This window comes from Microtus ochrogaster, chromosome 16 (assembly GCF_000317375.1).
Source record: "Microtus ochrogaster isolate Prairie Vole_2 chromosome 16, MicOch1.0, whole genome shotgun sequence".
NCBI lineage: Eukaryota > Metazoa > Chordata > Mammalia > Rodentia > Cricetidae > Microtus > Microtus ochrogaster.
Window position 1 is genome coordinate 3,625,216 of NC_022018.1, and position 18,087 is coordinate 3,643,302.

The 18,087-nt window shown below is 35.9% G+C and overlaps 1 protein-coding gene across 1 annotated transcript in view; it reads left to right on the forward strand.

Moving 5' to 3' along the window:
* Positions 1 to 18,087, forward strand: part of Malrd1 (MAM and LDL receptor class A domain containing 1) — a 583,538-nt gene that overhangs the window by 256,787 nt on the left and 308,664 nt on the right. The window contains exons 24-25 of the mRNA XM_013348957.1: positions 238 to 485; positions 3,713 to 4,004. Of these exons, the coding sequence (XP_013204411.1) occupies positions 238 to 485; positions 3,713 to 4,004 (540 nt within the window). The remainder of the gene's footprint in view (positions 1 to 237; positions 486 to 3,712; positions 4,005 to 18,087) is intronic.

Consider the following 18,087-nt stretch of genomic DNA (forward strand, 5'->3'; position numbering starts at 1 on the left):
CCTGTTCTTTTCTAATGAGAGACAGAAAGGGAGTAGATCTGGAGGGGAGGAAAGGGGGAAGAGGAATTAAGAAAAGTAGAGGGAGGAGAAACTATAGTTAGAATATATTGTATGAGAAAGAATCTATTTACAGTAAAGGGGGAAAACGGAAAAGAAAAGATTTAGGGAAAAGAAAAAAAAATGAAGGTTTAAAGGTAGTTTTTCTTTCTTTCCAACCTAAGCTTGCAATTTTTCCAGGTACCTCTGGTGGGCGCTGTGACTTCGAATTTGACCTTTGTGCCTGGGAGCAGGATCAGGATGAGGGTTTTGACTGGACTCTGAAATCCAGCAATGTCCCAACTACAAGCACGGAGCCAGCTGTAGACCATACCCTGGGAAATTCTTCTGGTCATTACATCCTTCTCAAAACCTATTTCCCACAGCAGTCCGTGAAAACAGCCAGAATTTCAAGCCCAGTTATAAGCAAGAGAAGCAAAGACTGCAAGGTATGAGGGGAAAATTAAGGGATCTTATAAACAGCTGTTGGAAAGGGTCATGTGCAGAAAATGGGTGCCTGGGGCTAGAAACACTGTGTATTTGGACTTACTCAGCATAGCATATTTGAGAGTAAAAAGAATAAATGGGAACAGTTATTAGAATTACTGGAGACACTCTCTTGTGAATATACTATACAGAAGTCAGAATTTTGGAAATAACTGGAAAAATTCCAGGGTTAACTATTCATGATTATAGATAATACAAAATAAGTAAAAGAACAGTTTTGTTCCCCCTAAGAGTTTAGTGATTATAGAAACTATGAGAATTTTATGACCACCTCTAAGAAAAATAAATAAATAACATGCAATATATAAATAATATATTGAAGACTCTGATGTAGCTAAAGCTATCTATAAAAGAGACAAAGACATATTTTCAGAGAGAATAAAAGTAGATTTGATTCTTAAACCAATGAAAAAAAATTATAGGTAAGTAAAAACAGGACTTCATCCTTAGCTTATAAAAGTTTGAATAAATGTCTAAGGCATCTCAGCTACAGGACTCAACATAACTAAATGTAATTTAAGGCACTAACTATAAAGTAAGCTCTTAGAAGTCATTCCCCTGTTACCTTGATCACAAGAGACTGTTAAATAAATACTCCACTTATTTGTACTATGAGATATGCAACATTAAAATTATGTTATAGCATACATATTCTGGTTTGGTTGTTCCCCAATATTTGAACACTGAAAGGAAGTAAATTTTATTTAAAGAAGTTTTTTATGCTCATTTCAGGTTAGATTAAAGTTTCACAATCTAAATTGTTATGATATGATATTCAAAACGATGCTCTTTGTTGTGCTGTGTGCATAGTAGAGGTAGCTGTAACCCAAAGAGAACCGTATGTGCATCACCCTTCAGAAAACAGCCATCGCCATTGGTCTTAATCCTTGGCAAACCTTCAGTTCATCAAAGGGGATTTTCTGTCTCATCCTAGGATGTCTTCACAATTGGACTCTCCCAGAGTAATCTCTGCTCTCAGCTGGGCAGTGAGGTTTTACAAAAAAGGAATTGGATAAAAGTTTTAGAGAGAAAACTTAGTCAGAAGTTCAGAATGGAAGTGAAAAATCAAACAACAAAACTACACTTTGGTTTGGTTCCAAATAGAATTTAATAAAACATCCTTTTACATGCTTTTTCTGTTTTCCAAAGAAATGACACTTCCTCAAGAATGAAAGCTAGACACACCAGATGTAATATATATTAAGTCTATGTCTATAAATGTAGTTGTAGATGTCCTTAGAAAAGTCTCAAAATTGCAAGTTAGCTTTAGTCTAGACATCTAATTAACTAGTAAAGCATGAAATATATAAAATTATAGTTTGATTTCCAAGTTTTTCTATTTAATATTTTCTATAAATGCTTAAAATAATTGTTTTGTCATAGAAACTAAAAATCTCATCCATCTCTATATCCCTTTGGTCACCAAATTATAATTGCTCATATTAAAACCTCCTATCAGAATTATAAGGGATACCTGGAAGGGTCAATTTTTTAAGAGAAATGGCTTGTTTTGTTAATATTTATGATATAGATTGAATACAAATAGTCAAGAAAAGGTCATCCTGAGAATTGTTGGCTCTCAAGGATGACAAATATTTGTATGAGGTAAGTAGAACAACAAGAAATTTTTGGTAAAATTATGTGTGTTCTTTCACCTTATGGGATATCTTTAATCTAAGAAAATGAAATTGTTTTTCTCTTTCATTATGAAAAGCAGGTAGCAGAGAGAATACTAAAATTGATGGGGAAATTGAATCTTTAGATAATGAAGATTTTATGTAAAAAAATATTTAGAAGACTTAGTATTTTACAGATGTTTATTCCTTCTTACCCTGGGGGTAGTTTTTGTTTTCATCAATAGTCTCCCAGGAAACAAAGGTGAGGACGTTGTTTCCATGTAAACCTATTGGCATGATTTAAAAATACCTTAAGATACAGGTAGAAAATACGTGTTTCATTGTCTTTATATTAAGGAGAATGTAAAGCAGAACATTGGCTAGGAATGCTTGTAGCTGCCTGGGATTCACACAGCAGTAGGTCACAAAACTGATCTACTAGTATCTGCTGATTCATGAGATCTGTCCAGTCCCTTTTATTCATCACTAAAATAAGTAATCTAGATAAGTTTTTGTGTCCCAGGAAATACCATCATAAAATTCGTCTTGGAAAAATTAATCAGTGGAGATAATTTAACAAAGAAAAACACCTGGAGATTTTATCAGCTAGGGAATTTGGATATTCACGTCCATGGCTCTCCCCTTAGTCCAAGCTACTGTAATAATCCATTACACATATTAGTTAACCATATCTTTCACTATTGAAGTACATTCCTTGTATTTCTCCAGAGTATTCTCTGCACAATTGTTGATGTTTCAATAGTGTATTCTTCTTGTATAAAGAGTTCCTTCTGTAATCATTTTCTCTCAGACACCTGGCAAAATAAAAGCCTTTAAAAGCTCTGAATCATTATTGTTTAGACCCCATTTTCTTCTGTCTCCCAGAATTTTCCTTCCCTCTCTTCTACCACATCAGATTAACTGATAATCTAGTCAACTCTGTCTCTGACATGTTGGAATATGAATCCCTTGAAATAGCAGTTTTATTAGTTTTAGAAGTTCCAGGGTCTGTTCTGCTGGTGCCTCTTTCTAGCATCCCAAGTAAAATCTGGTTAGAGCAACTCTGCAGGGTTTGCTCTGTGGAATCCCTTGTCCTATAGCACTAAAATTGTGCTTCTATTATAAGAATGTAGTGGAATAAGCAAGATACTCCTTGGTAATTCAACATAAAACACCCATTTGGGCCATGATGAAGCCACTCTCATGTGTCACCAGTCCATTACTGAAGACAGAGACATCGTGACACAAAGTTTCTGTTTGTGCTTGAACATTGAAGGTTAATTGCCAACATGGGGATTTTAGAGGGGAATTTTGCTTTAGAAATAGAAAAATAAACCTTTTTCATCCTTTTCTGAATTTCTATTCAACTTTATTTTACTATTTTCCCTGCATGTATCTATTCTGCTTTTATTCAGTGCTAAAGTGCTCAGGAATCAATAGACTGTACCCATCTAATTTGCCTTCCATACCTGTTGTAAAGAAGAGGATATTGAGAAATTTTTGAAGTGGGAATAATTAAACTCATCGTTTGTAATATTCTGTTCTTGCTACAGATAATTTTTAATTATCACATGTATGGTCCTGGCAGTAGGAACCTCATCTTGCTCCAGGTGACTGTCACAAACCACACAAAGACACTGCTCAATCTCATTGAAGAACAAGGCAATTTCTGGCAGAGAAAAGAATTGTTGTTGTCTAGTGATGAAGACTTTCGACTCAAATTTGAAGGCAGAGTTGGGGAAGGCTACCCTGGCAATATCGCCCTTGATGACATTGTGCTTACAAAGGGATGTCTGCCATCTCTCGTCTCCACAGAGGAAGACTTGGCTCCTCCCCTTCCAACAAGTATGTTTTTAGTTGTACTTCCTTTGTGTTTTTATAGGTTGTAGGGCAGAAGATATGGAAATGAGTGAAAATGAAATAAATTCCTAGTTTTGCATTGCTTCATAATAAAAAAATGTTTTTAAATTAAAATGTATTTTACAAGCCTTTACTTACAAAATGTCTTCCAAATTTTCTCCAAGCTCTGTTGCATTTAGCAGTTTCTGGGTTCTCTGTGGAGGCAGCCCTGTCTTAGATAAGTTGAATACAGAAAGACTCTAATGAAAGGCATCTGATTTCAAATCAGATCACTCTTAAGTAAATAGTCTTATATATTTTAACCAAATATAAAGAAAATCAAGAGCAGAGAGAGATTTTCTGCTTTAATGAGACATTCTTCTTTTTATATGCTTTTCCAGGCACAATGAGGTTGCCTCCTATGAAAACTATCAGTAAGATGAGAGTCATGCATATCAATAGTGCTGTTAACACATCTAAGGGGCTGACTATCATAGCTTAACCACAGGGTACACTGCAATGAGACAGATGCTCACTGATAAGAACTACTGCTCCAGGTAACAGGAGAGCGCCACACCGTGCAGTGATACCCTAAGTTAAGTTCAAACTGCAACATGTTTAAAATGGTTTCCGTGGAACGTTAGTTACATCCTCTCATCATAAGAAGGGAAAAAAGATTATTAAAACAAAACAAATCACAAGCAGTATGTGATTACTTATTCTTTGTAGAACAATGGATGTGTTTATTTGAATTGCTGAATGTATACATTGAAATACTTTATGATTTAGAATGTCCACATGTCGCTTTATCCTGGCATATTTAGTGATTTCTTAAAAATACCATTGACATTTATTGAGTTAGCAACTTTCAATATATTATGGCAATGTTAGAGAATACTGTTAACCTCATGAATCTACACACTGGTGATATAAAAATAGCATATTATGATAAAATTATAAAAGATATCTTGCCAATTGTATTTTAATATTGTATTGTTAATATGTAACTATATGTTTAGTGTAGAAAATGGACATGTTCTCTGCTAGTATCTACACCTCTCATGTACTTAAGAAAAATGAATATCATCCATACAGAATGAGCTCAATAATTTGTCTGGATTTTTTACTGATCAAAAAAGGGAACTCCATCACTTTTGCTTTTTCTTTTCTGTTAATCACAGAGGTGGTGTTTAAATATGATTGAGAGAATGTTTTTATCTGGTTTTCAGTAGACAGTACTACATGCACTTCATCTGCAATAGTCCTAACACTGTGTAGAATGGCATAGAGGATGCAAACATACCAGGACTATATAGGGGGAAGTCTGCTTAGATGGGTTATTTGAAATGCCGCTGAGCATCCTCAGTTGATCTGCCCCCTGAGAAAGCATAGCCTTCCTTCCTAACTAAAGTATACAAATGCTATCTGTGCTATAGTCTGTTCTATAAAGAAAGTAAGTTCTTGAACTTATTGAAAAATAACCTTAAATATTCACAGTATAGGAGATTACACATTTTTGTTGACCCATCTCAGTTTTCAACTAACAACTACTAAAAGGAATACAAGAAAAATAAGTTAAAATGTATTGGGGTATATTGAGACCTTAAACTTATAAAATATTTCTACTAAAAAAGTATTTAAAATATTTGAAGAAGTAAACAATTGTTATAAAATATCACTAATTATATATTAATTGCGAAGCTAAGGTCATATGTGAATAATGTTAAATTCTTTGTTTATCCTTACAATATTTAATGTGTGTTAAGGTTTGTGATTAGTGAGGCACAGGAAGGATTGATCTGTTTCTGAAGTACTTGTCTCCAAGTGTCAGGGACTGAGATTTATCCCTAGAAGACGTGGAGCTGTATGTGTGTGTGGCTTCCCAAGGAGAAGTGGTAGTGTGCATTTAGAATCCCACAACTGGTAATCCCATGCTGAGGAGACAGAAAATGACAGATCCATAGGGTTAGCCTGCTGGATTAGCTGATCATTGAAGACTAGGAGCAGTGAGAGACCCTGTCTCAAGAAACACCAAACCAAATGGACAAAAAATACAATGTAAATGCCTGATATTGACTTCTGGCTTTCATATGTACAAATTTACCTATACACACATGTGCGTACATATATATTTGTACCAACACACATTCCCACACTCACAATGCACACACACACACACACACACACACATATTAGTTTTGATCAATAGAAAATAAAATAATCTGTACTATGAGGCTATATAAATAACTCAGCAGTTAAGAGCATTTGCTAGTCTTGCATAGGATACTTAGGACACAGGTTCAGTTCTCAATACCCACATGATTCACAACTGTCTCTAACTCTAGTTTCTGGAGGTCTGTCACATGTTTCTGGCCTCTGCACATACCAGATACACATGTGGTACTTATATATACACAGGCACACATTCATACTAAAAAACATATTTAGAAAAGAAGCTGCGTTCTTCATAACAAATCAGTGAAGCAATGAAAAAATTTAAAAGTACCATGGTATCTTTTGGGCTATGATTAAATTCTGAGGATGTATAAAAATCCTCATGAGTGTGTTTATAGGATGTCTAATTTGAGACATTTGTTAGATGTGTAGGAATTTGAAACCATGCTTCTGCTCATCTGAGGAAATGACCCCTTCTGCTTAAGGTCCACATGATGCAGTAGAATTAGATGAAGAATATGGTAGAGAGACTATACTCAAAGGAGCATTCTGAAAATAAAGATGAAATAATTTAACATTTTAATAGCTATCCAATTGTAATGCTTACATGTAAGTGATGAAGATAAAATTAATGGGCATACTATCTATTTGCTTTCTTGTAATTTTTAAATGGATGCCTAACTACATTCAGAAACTAGACCAATGCATTCATAAGCACACCCATTAAGAGTGAAATCTTGGAGATTTAATGTAAAATTGATATGAAATATTGACTTCATTGTGAGTTTATGGGATCCTGGTATTTTAAGAAGAGTTGGCATCTTAACCAAATGAAAATCTGAATGGATTCATTATATTGTAATGAAAGTTGCATTAAGAGAGTTAAGAGGTATCATTCTTGGCACTGGAGATATTACTTGACAGCATGGATGCTTAGTCGGAGCATCATCTCCCACATTATGTGGTGACATCTTCTTATGTATTTTAGGAAGCTTCTACAGTAGCAGGTTTCCACATAGTTCTTCAAAATACCTCTAGTGTTGCTTGTCCACCCCATATTGCCTCTTTTATCCATCATCTTCCTCCCTACTTAATCCTCCTATTCTCGTTTCCCCATTATGTCTTCATAACACTATATTCTATTCCCCCCTTTTTGGAAGATCCCATCTTCTCCACTAATCTCTTGCTAGGTACCTACATTTGTAGTTATTATGAATGTAGCACACATTGAAAATTTAAAAGAAAACATTTACATATAAGAGAAAACATACAGTATTTGTTTTTTGAGGTCTTGGCCACCTCAGTCACTATGATCTTTTTCTAGCTCTATCCATTTACTTGCAAACTGAATAATTTTTTTTGCAATAATTACTCGCAATTAGAATAATTTCATTTTGACGAGTTAAATAATATCCCATTGTGTAAATACACCACATCATCATTATCCATTCAGCACTTGATGAATATCTAGACTCTCTCTGATTTCTGCCTATTATGAATAGAGCAGCAATGAAAATGAATGAACAAGTATCTCTGTAAGAAGGTGTAGAGTCCTTTGAGTATATGTTGAAGAGAGGTATGGCAGCATCTTCAGCCATATCAGTTCTCAGCTTCCCAAGGGTTCTCCACATTGAGTTGCATAATGAATGTACCAGTTTGTATGCCCACCAGCAGTGAATGAGTGTTTCCTTTCCTCATCATCTTTGCCAGTATGTGTTATCGTTTGTTTTCTTGATCTTCCATTCTTACTGGAGGAAGATGAACTCTCAAAGTAGTTTAAAATTACAATGCCCTGATTACTAGAAAAAGATAAAGAAAAAATAAAGGAGGAAACCAAGCAAGCTGAGCAGTTATGGGAAACAAGCCAGTAATCAGTGTCCTCTCTAGCAGTCACAGGAACAAGCCAGTTAACAGTGCCCTCAGTGGCAGTCATGGGAACAAGCCAGTAAGCAATGCCCTCTGTGGTTCTACTTCAGTCCCTACCTTCACCCAGCTAGCTCCCATGAGTACCTTTCTTGTCTTCTCTTGATGGTGAAATATAATTTGTAAGCCAAAGGAACCATCCACCTGAAAAAATAAAATAAAACAAAGCAAAAGAAAAAAGATAGCATGATTCCTTATGAAGATGCAATTGGACCAAATCTAGAAGCAATGATCAAAAGAGACCAAGGATTTTATTACTAAAGTGATGCTATTATTGATCCCTTGAAAATTTAAAGTCTTATTTGAGAGATTTATTTAATAGTCGTTTTAGTAATTGCTAAATGAAAAAGTATAAAAATAGTTGTTAAATAAAATTTAATGATAAAAGAAAGCCACTATTCATTCTTCTTTTAAATGCCCTGGTGCAAATTGAGCCACTATTATATTTTCATCTTTTTGATAGATACTTTATGAAGTCTAATATAATAAAAGAAGGGGATATTTTGAATACCTGTTTATGGTTTTGGGTTTAATCACTTTTGCTTTTTCCAAATAAGTTTCATAATAAATTTATTTTAGGATATACACATTATAATAAAAGTGTAAAGCAGATTTAGGTAAATTACATATTTGAAATGATTAGAGCTGTTTTTTGTTTTTGTCTTTTTCTGTAAATATTAAAACCCTTATTTTTTGTTGATATTAACTCATAGTAAAAGTGCTTCTGTTCTTAGCATAAACATGGTTATTATATGTTTTATCTATTATTCATTTCTTTGAAATATTTGCCTATAGTCAAAAATGCTGTTTCTCCCTGATAAGGATGCAGGCATAGAATCATTCAAAATTCTGATTGCACATGGCGTGATAATGTGTTGTACACTGCACATGATGCTCAGTGTAAAATGAATGTGTCCGGAGCTAGAGACATGCCCTTGGATCTCAGCACAGCTTGTTAGCTCTGTGTAGTGCCAAACTCACTTCTCTAATTCTAATTTTTCTCTTCTATAAAATGTAGATCTGAAAGAATCTGAGTTAGCTGTTGAAAACTAAGGAAATGTCTTCAGCAATGCTTGGGTGTCAGTGTTTTGTGCTACTTTTCTCTTTTCTGTCCTTTTGTTCCTACTTTGGAGACATTATAAAGTGAACTATATGAGAGAATTTTCTTAAAAGCAGTGGCTACCTGCTTTTCTCTCTACATTAATAAAAGCAGATATCAGATCCTTGAACATCTTGTTCTTTGCAAAGAAACAGCTCTTGTAAAAATCTTTAAAATATGTGTTTATTGACTGTCTTGATTTAATTTATGATCTGTAACTTATAATGGTGGAAAAATCATAGTAAAGATTCAGAGGCAGATTGACATGATAACCACTGAAGAATAAAAGAGACAGAAGAGAAACCAGAGACTGCAGAATTTAAACTTAGGGACATTTTAAAAGATTCTTGAGAGTCGCAGACGTTAATGCCATACTTATCTGTGCATGGTATGGAAAAGGAAGATGAAAGATTTTTTCCATTTAAAAATATTTATTTTATATCCTGACTGAAATTCCATTCCCTCTTCTCCTCTTAATCTATCCCCCCAACCTTCTCTCTGCCCCCACTTCCCCTGCACCACCTTTTTTGTATTCAGAAAATGACAGGCAGTTCATGGATATCTACAAAACATAGCCTATCCAGTCGTAGTAAAACTATGTGCTTTGGCTTGTCTTAAGGCTAGGCAAGGCAACCTAGTATCAGGAATAGGGACCCAAAAGTCAGTAAAAGAGTCAAAGACAACCCCTGCTCCCACTGTTGGAATTCCCCCACCAAGACCAAGCTACACTACTGTCACATATGCAGAGGACCTAGGTCATTCCCCTGAAGATTCCCTGGTTGTTGGTTTATCTCTGTGAGTTCCTGTGAGTCCAGGTTAGTTGGTTCTGTGGCATTTTTGTGAAGCCCTCGACCACTCTGGCTCCTACAATTCTTCCTCTCTCTCTTCAGCAGGATTCCCTGAGTTTAGCCCTAATGTTTGGCCATGGGCCTCTGCATCTGTTTCCTCCAGGTCCTAAATGAAGCCTATCTGCTGACTACTGGCCTAGGCACTATGAATATAGCAGAATCACTTTAGGCATCATTACATTGACTTTTCTCCAGTTGTGTTTGGTTCTATCCTAGGTCTTTGGGGCTCCCAGGCTCTGGGTCCTGGTGCTCCAGGAAGGGTCAGGGTGAGCTCACTCTCATGTTATGGGTCTCAAGTTGGGCCAGTCACTGGTTGGCCACTCCCACAATCTCTGTGTCACCCTTATCCCATACATTTTGTAGGCAGGATGTAGGTTGAATGTTATGTGGCTGGGTTGGTGTCTCAATCCATCCACTGGTAGTTTTGCTTGGTCACACGTGGTGTCCAGTTCAGGCTATACATCCCATTTTGCTAGAAGTCTTAGCTGGGGTCATTCTTGTAGATTCCTGGGGTTTCACCTCTACCATGTTTCTGCCTGACCCTAACTAAAATGAACCATTTTCCAGTTGGCTTTTTCAGGACTCTTCCTTCACTTCACCCCCCACCCCCGATCCCTCATGTTCTCATTCCCAGCTGCCCACAGTTCACCCATGGAATATCTTCTAGTTCCCCTTCCTAATGAGATCCAAGTGTCCCACTTGAACCCTCCTTGTTGGCTAGCCTCTCTGGGTATGTGAATTGTATCATGGTTATCCTTTACAACTAATATATTCTTAGAAGTGTGAACATACTATTTTAAATTCCATGTTCTTTTAGGTCTTTGAAGTGTTTGAAGACCATCTATCTATGAAAAATAAATCTCTGCATGACCTTGAAAACATATCTAACATGACTACAACTTTGATTGTTATAGATGACTAACTACCAATCTCTCTTTCTTTATTATCCTAAAAAACTATCAATGACTTAAACTTAAGATCTCATTTTTAAGCAAACTGTATAGATACAATACCTTAAATAAGAGTAGAAACATACATATATATGCATATATAACAAAAATCACCTTAAATGTGTATCAATATATAAAAATCTATACCAATGTCAAATAATTGAAACTAGTAGTTGTTTAAAAGTAAATTCAAAATTCAGTTCTTTATCAATCATGTCTATACCATGGTCCCCCCTTTTTCCTTCAGAAAGAGATTCCTGAATTGATTCTTCTTTGTTCAGCTTTTTTCCTGACAGTTATCAATAGGAATTATAACCAATCTGCCTAAAAGATGGCAAATATCCATACTGAATGACCAAAACCAATCCACCTCATTTCGTGGAAATGCAGGTGTTGTATTCTCTAAATTGTTTTCTTCTGAATGGGGGTGTCAGTATCTTCAGGGGACCCTGAGAAAATTTGGATAATGGTCAAGCCCCAGAAGAGTTAGTTACATTATTTTTGTTTAGTCTCTGTGTAATGGGAAGCTGTAGAGCTTATCTGAAATCTTGGCTGGATAGGCTGTGAAGCTAGATCATCTCAGCTAGCTGCTTTGAAGATGTTTTGAGAGGCTGGATTACCTGGGCCACTTGGTTTCAATGGTGTCTGGTACTTTTTTTTTTCTGAAAGTACATATGCCTTTAAAGGTAACATAAATATCTGCATTAATATAAGTATAGAATATGTGATATGCACACATCATTTAAAGATGATTTTTTTTTGTTTGAGCAGGTCAAAGTTATCTATTAACTTTCATAAGCCTGTTTGCACTGTATAACCAGACTGTGTATCTAGATACCCTCTGTATTTCCCATATTTATGTGGCTTAATTTTTCTTATGTTACTTTACTCTCTCATTAAAGACTTTACCATTATTTTAAAACAGTTTATTTTTCTATTACTGTCTACATACATCTTCTCCTTTCTTAAGCATCTAGGCACTTTTTTAAACGCATCATAACCTGTTTAGAGGTTTTCTCTGCCTGGACCTGAATTTTTGTGAGTCTTTGGCCTTCTCTGACTATGTAATTCAAGCCCTAATCTACTAAGTAATATCTAGGCCTTCTGCTACATAGCACCTCTTCATGGCCTGGCTGCTGACTCAACCCACTTTAGTTTGGTGACAGTGGAGCCTCATGCCTACATGCCTGGCCTGGAGCCGATCTATCTGCCACAACTCTTATAGGCACTTCTGTCACCCAGTAGCCCAGTAGCTGTCCATCCACTGCTCATAATCCCCATTTATATGCTAGGTAGCATGTCTTCTTAAAAGACTTGCAAGCACAGAGCCTAGTTGGAATTTTTTTTTTCTGGCTTTCTCAGGTCCTAGATGGCTTTCTGTGTCCAACATTGGGCACCATATATAACAAGTTTTTTTTTTCTGTTCCACCAGCCAGCTTCCAAATTGTGACATGGAGCCTTATAGTTAGTTATGAGATTCAGCCTTAGATTAGGTTTTTCCCATTGACTATTATAACTTAAACTAATCTGCTTCTATTAATTTATGTTTTGTCATATGGCTTTTTACTTTTCTTTAATTCCATATGTCTGACTCCCTCCATGTCTTGTTAGCATCTCCTGTGTGCTTCAATTATCTCCTCTTCCTCCTTTCTCTGCCTGGAAGTCCTACCTATACCCCTTTAGAAACCATTGGCCATTCAACACTTTATTAAGCCAATCACAGTAATTTATTTTCACACAGTATACAAATAACCCACAACAGTGATGCTTGAATCTGTAGTGCATGTTTTCTTACTCAGATTTTCCATTTTCTGAATTCCCTCAGTTTGTGTTTTCTTTATTGCTTCTAATTCAATATTCATTCAAGCAACTGATTGTGGTATTCTTTAAGGGATTTGTTGATTTCTTAGATAATTTTGTTTGTTTTCTTTTCTTTCATTTCTTTAAGAGAGTTTTTCATTTCCTCCTTAAAGATCTTTATCATTATCATGAAGTCGGTTTTAATATAATTTTCTGGTGCTTTGGCTGTGTTGGAATATTCAACACTTGCAGTAATGGGAAGGGTTACATGTTACCCTGGCTGTTGCTGTTTGTGTTCTTACACTTGTGTTTAGTCTTCTGTATTAGGAGTAATTATAGTTCTAGGTGACCATTTCTGGATTTATTTTTGTAGGATGAGTGTTTCCTTCCTTTGTCTCTGTTTCCTCTATGGTTTTCTTGATCCCATGGCTTGTAGTTGAGTCTCCACCCATATTGGGGGCTGAACTTCTGAAGGCTTAGATGGATTGTGGTCTAGTGGGGTTGCTGACCACATTTGGGGCTGAAGTTCTGACTATGTTTGTGTGTGGCCTATGATCTGGCTAGGGGTCCTCTGAAGTTCAGATGCTGGCCTGGCTTCTGTATGGGTAGGAGGCTTATTTTCAGTGAGTTGGCCTGACTTCTGTGGTTCAGGATACTGGCCTTGTCTCAGGTTTTCTTTGAGCAGGCCTGTCCTCTGATAGAGTGAATGCCTCTGCCAGAGGTATGGGTATATACTGATGAGGAGAGGAGAGACATTTGGAATTACACTGGGCCAGCACAGGTGGGGTAAGGGGTTGTCTTACCTGGGGTTCAGGATGCTGGCCTAGCCTCTGCAGAGTTGGAAGCTTCCTCCAGAGGTGTGGCTGAAAGATGTTTACTTTATACATACAGATGTATTGTGAAATGATTTTCAAGTTAATGTTTGCCTGGTAGAACACAACTTAGTTTTAATACTCAAGATTCATAAAGTGACTTATTTTACTTTTCCCTATGTTTTGGTTATATTATTTAAACTATAAAATATATTTACATCACCAAAAATCCACTAGGTAACTTTTTATTGCAATATTTACTAGGCAATAACATAGAGAGCCTTTTAACGTCCATTGCATTTGTACTTAGTAGGCAGAGGTATTCTGAAATTTCATGGAAGGGAAAGGAGGATGTTCCTCATGGATGCTATCACAGCAATTTCACACAGTTTAGCAGATACAACCCAGAATTTAGCTTGAAAATATAGGTCAGCTTGGAAATTGAAGACTGGAATATTCTACTGGTTAGATTTTCACAGAACATGCAAGAGCACACACTTACCAAGTCAAAACAACTGGTAACTAGTCTGTTTCTTTTCACCTTGGATAGTGAAAAAGCAATTGAAGTGAATGGGATTCAGTATGCTACTGTTCACTTAGCATAAATTACTGTTTGTCCTGGGAAATTGCTTGAGCAGCTATTTCGAAAGACTATAATTTTGTCATCTTTATCGCCTTCCCAAAGAAGGCTCATTTTAATGTGTGCGTGTTCTAGCTACTTTTTAAATGTTTTCAATAACTCCAATTGCATATATAAATGCATTGCTGCTTTCTAAATGCCTTATAAATTTAAGCATTATGCACAGTCCAGTAAAGTACAGGCTCAGAAACTCAGTGTTTTGTAATACAGAATATGTTTTAATATCTTAGATATAATATTATATAATCTTGCCAGTGTGTAAAGTTTAAATTCAATTTATGTTAATACTATAACCCATGTCAGATAAATTAAAATTTTGAATTTAACAATCTACTTGATAAATGTTCACATTAAAATTTTGTTGATTGGTATGAATCCCAGTAGTACAATTGCTGCAGTAAGGTTTTTTGTGTTGTGAAAAACCCAGGGAACATATTTTCTGAAGTTTTTTTTTTGTAGAGTAAAAACAGTTATATTGTAATTTACTATTATATAAGGGGTTTCTGTTATCTCCTCTGAAACTTATCAATAGAAGCAGACACATATACACACATATGTTTATTCATGCAGATGGTTGCTAACTGGCAGGTTATGGCATCGAGACTCAGCTAAGTCACCAGTCCTTTACAGTCCATCATCTTCATGGTTCAAGGTAGCAGTGTGAACCCTCCAGATAGCAATAAGTGTGAATGGGTTTTTTGAAAGTGGCTCAGAGCTGAGCGTCAGCTATAATCTACGGTATAGCTATTTAATCTGTGGATCATAAGCCCATATGAGATCATATAAATGAAAGTGGAAGTCGTGAAAAAAAATCAGCAACAGTAAAAGGTTCTAAATACACATGACCAAAAATTAAATGATCAAACACATAGTTAATGTGAGATGTTTCCAGCAGTTCTCAGCTGCGATCATGTAAGTCTCCCTGCATCTTTGATTCAGAACACATGACAAAGATGTGTTTCAATTGGCACATTCTAACAGCATACAGTACCAACAAATTGCCAGAACCACTTGAATTCAGATCCCTAACTATTGTGTGTTATTACTGGCAGGGATTTCACTTATGTAAAATGGTTTTAGCTATGAAGAAGCATAATAGTTTAATGACAAAAACCAAAATTTTTAAATATCTTCTATCATCATTTCAGAGCTTAGTAAGTAGATAGTTAGTATATCAGTGGGTTGTAGTATATTCAAGTGTGTTTAACTGTTGTTTGAGTTTCATTAAAAAAATTATTAAACAAATTCAGCAAAAATTTCTAACAATCTCTGACATGGACTTAAACATACTTTTTATATTATGTATTTTTGGAAAGTGGCTTTTTAAATATCGATGACTATAAAGTCAAAATATCAATCAAGTTTAAAAACTGTTAGCAATTCTCTAAATCTTGAAGGTATCAAAATTTCAGCCAAGATTCATTTTTTATGTAAAATTAAATAAGCATATACACCTAGTTAGCATCAAAATGTGCTTTGCCTTTAATAATTATATATATATAACAAAAATTGTTTTAAAATAAATTTCCTGTGCTTATCAGTAAACATTTTATTTTATACATGTTTTATATACCTGAATACCTAGGCATATAAAAGATTGTTTTACAAATGAGACATGATCATGATTGGAAAAATTCATGAAGCTCTTGTGTAAGAACTGTTTCTGGAGGTTGTCAAAAAGAGGATTGAAACTTGAAATTAGCCAGAATCAAGTCACAGAATCACAGTAAAACATTCTGGGAAATTGTATATGTTCTGAGCAGCTTCAAATTCAGCTGGAAATTGTAAATCAGGTCAGAAGACACCAGCTAAGACTCCTAACAATTGAGGAGAGGGTGCCTGTAATCAGATTGGTGACTACCCTGAACAATTGAGGAGAGGGTGCCTGTAATCAGATTGGTGACTACCCTGATTGTCATCACAGAACCTTTACCCACTAAGTGATAGAAGCAGATACAGAAATCCACAGCCAGATGTTGGGTTGGGCTCAGGGAGTCCAATTGAAGAGAGGAAGGAGTGACTATATGAGCAAGGAGTGACAAGACTGCTACAGGGAAACCCACAGAGACGCTGACCTGAGCTCATGTCCACTAACCTACCCTAGACTGGTTGATAGCCAGGGAACCTGCAAGGGACCAACCTAGGCCCTCTGTATATGGGTGAGTTGTATAGCTTGGTCTATTTGTGGGCCCCTAGCAGGAGGACAAGGACCTGTCCCTGGTGCATGAGCTGGCTTTTTGGAACCCATTCTCTATAGTGGGATGCCTCGCTCATCCTTGCCAAGGGAGGGAGGGGATTGGTCCTGCCTCAACTTGCTGAGCTATGCTTTGTTGACTCTCATGGGAGGAGTTACCCTTTCTGAGGAGTGGATGGGTAGATAGAAAGGAAGTTGGGGGAGGGAAGAAGGAGGAAAGGAGAGAGGAGGGAGGGAAAACTGTGGTTGGTATGTAAAATAAAATGCCTTTTTTTAAAAAAAAACATGAACCAGGAACCAGAAGGCACATAAAGAGGACAGTTAACAGTCTCTGTCATGGTATGAAAATAATCGACAGTGGAAGTGTCACAAGGAGAACTGCATGCACTGTGACACTATACACTTTCAATTGGAAGATTAGGACTGTGCTTATAATATCATTGACGAGAAGAAATGTGGTAATGAAATATAATATATTATTAGTCACTATTGATTAAATATCAACAATAAAATCCAAACCAGAAAACTCCAAGTCAGAAATTGTTTCACGTCACAATTTTCTCCATTTTTGTCAACCTCAACATGATCAAAAATTTTATCCCAAAGTAACTTCACCTTATATTTAAAGAATTATTACACTGACTGACCATCTGTCTTTGAAACACAAGATTAACCCCAAAATATAATGTATTTAGCTTTTTGAGTTTGTAGACTTATTTATACTCTAATTTAAAATTATCAAGAAATCAATGACTAGATTTTACACTGTTTGAAGTTGCTTCTGTATCTTGACCTAGACCAATACTAATGAAAAACAATACGGGTATGGATTAATGAAGATGGAAAACAATCTTTAATTTTACAAAAGCCTAACTGAAGATAAGAAATTCTCTCATGTAATTTATGAGATACGTTTTTATTAAGATTCTGATGTTATTCTGATTCTGTTGATTAAAGCTGCCATAGTACTAGACTACAAAAACTCATAAATCATGAACACATACGGTTTTCTGATAAGGTTGAAGGAATGCAGGACCCTTTATTAACATATATAGTCTAGTGTTTTTACTGATATATTTCCATTGCAAATGTTGTAATTTTCATCTTTTTTCTACATCTATTCAAACACTTGTTTTTCTTTTCATTTGTTTATATAATTGTTTATGTTAATAGACTTTGAACAAAGTCTTTGCATTATGATAAAATATTTGTCAAGGATTTCCATATCTGACATAATTAAATTTTGTTTGTAAATTAGTGAAGGATTTTGTGCCATGGTTTCTGAGAAATATTGCTCTATAGTTTTGTTTTCTTTACACCATCTTTTCCTCTTTATTTATTTATTTATTGAAAAAAACTTCTGCCTCCTCCCAGACTCCCATTTCCCTCCCCCTCCCCCATTCCTCTCCCCATTTCCCCACTCCTCTCCCCCTTCTCTCCAGTCAAAAGAGCTGCCCTGTTCCCTGCCCTGTGGGAAGTCGAAGGTCCTCCCCTGCCCCCATCCAGGTCTAGGAAGGTGAGCACCCAGACTGGTTAGGCTCCCGCAAAGCCAGAACATGAAGTAGGATCAAAACCCAGTGTCATTGTCCTTGGCTTCTATCAGCCCTCATTGTCCGCCATGTTCAGAGTCCGGTTTTATCCCATGCTT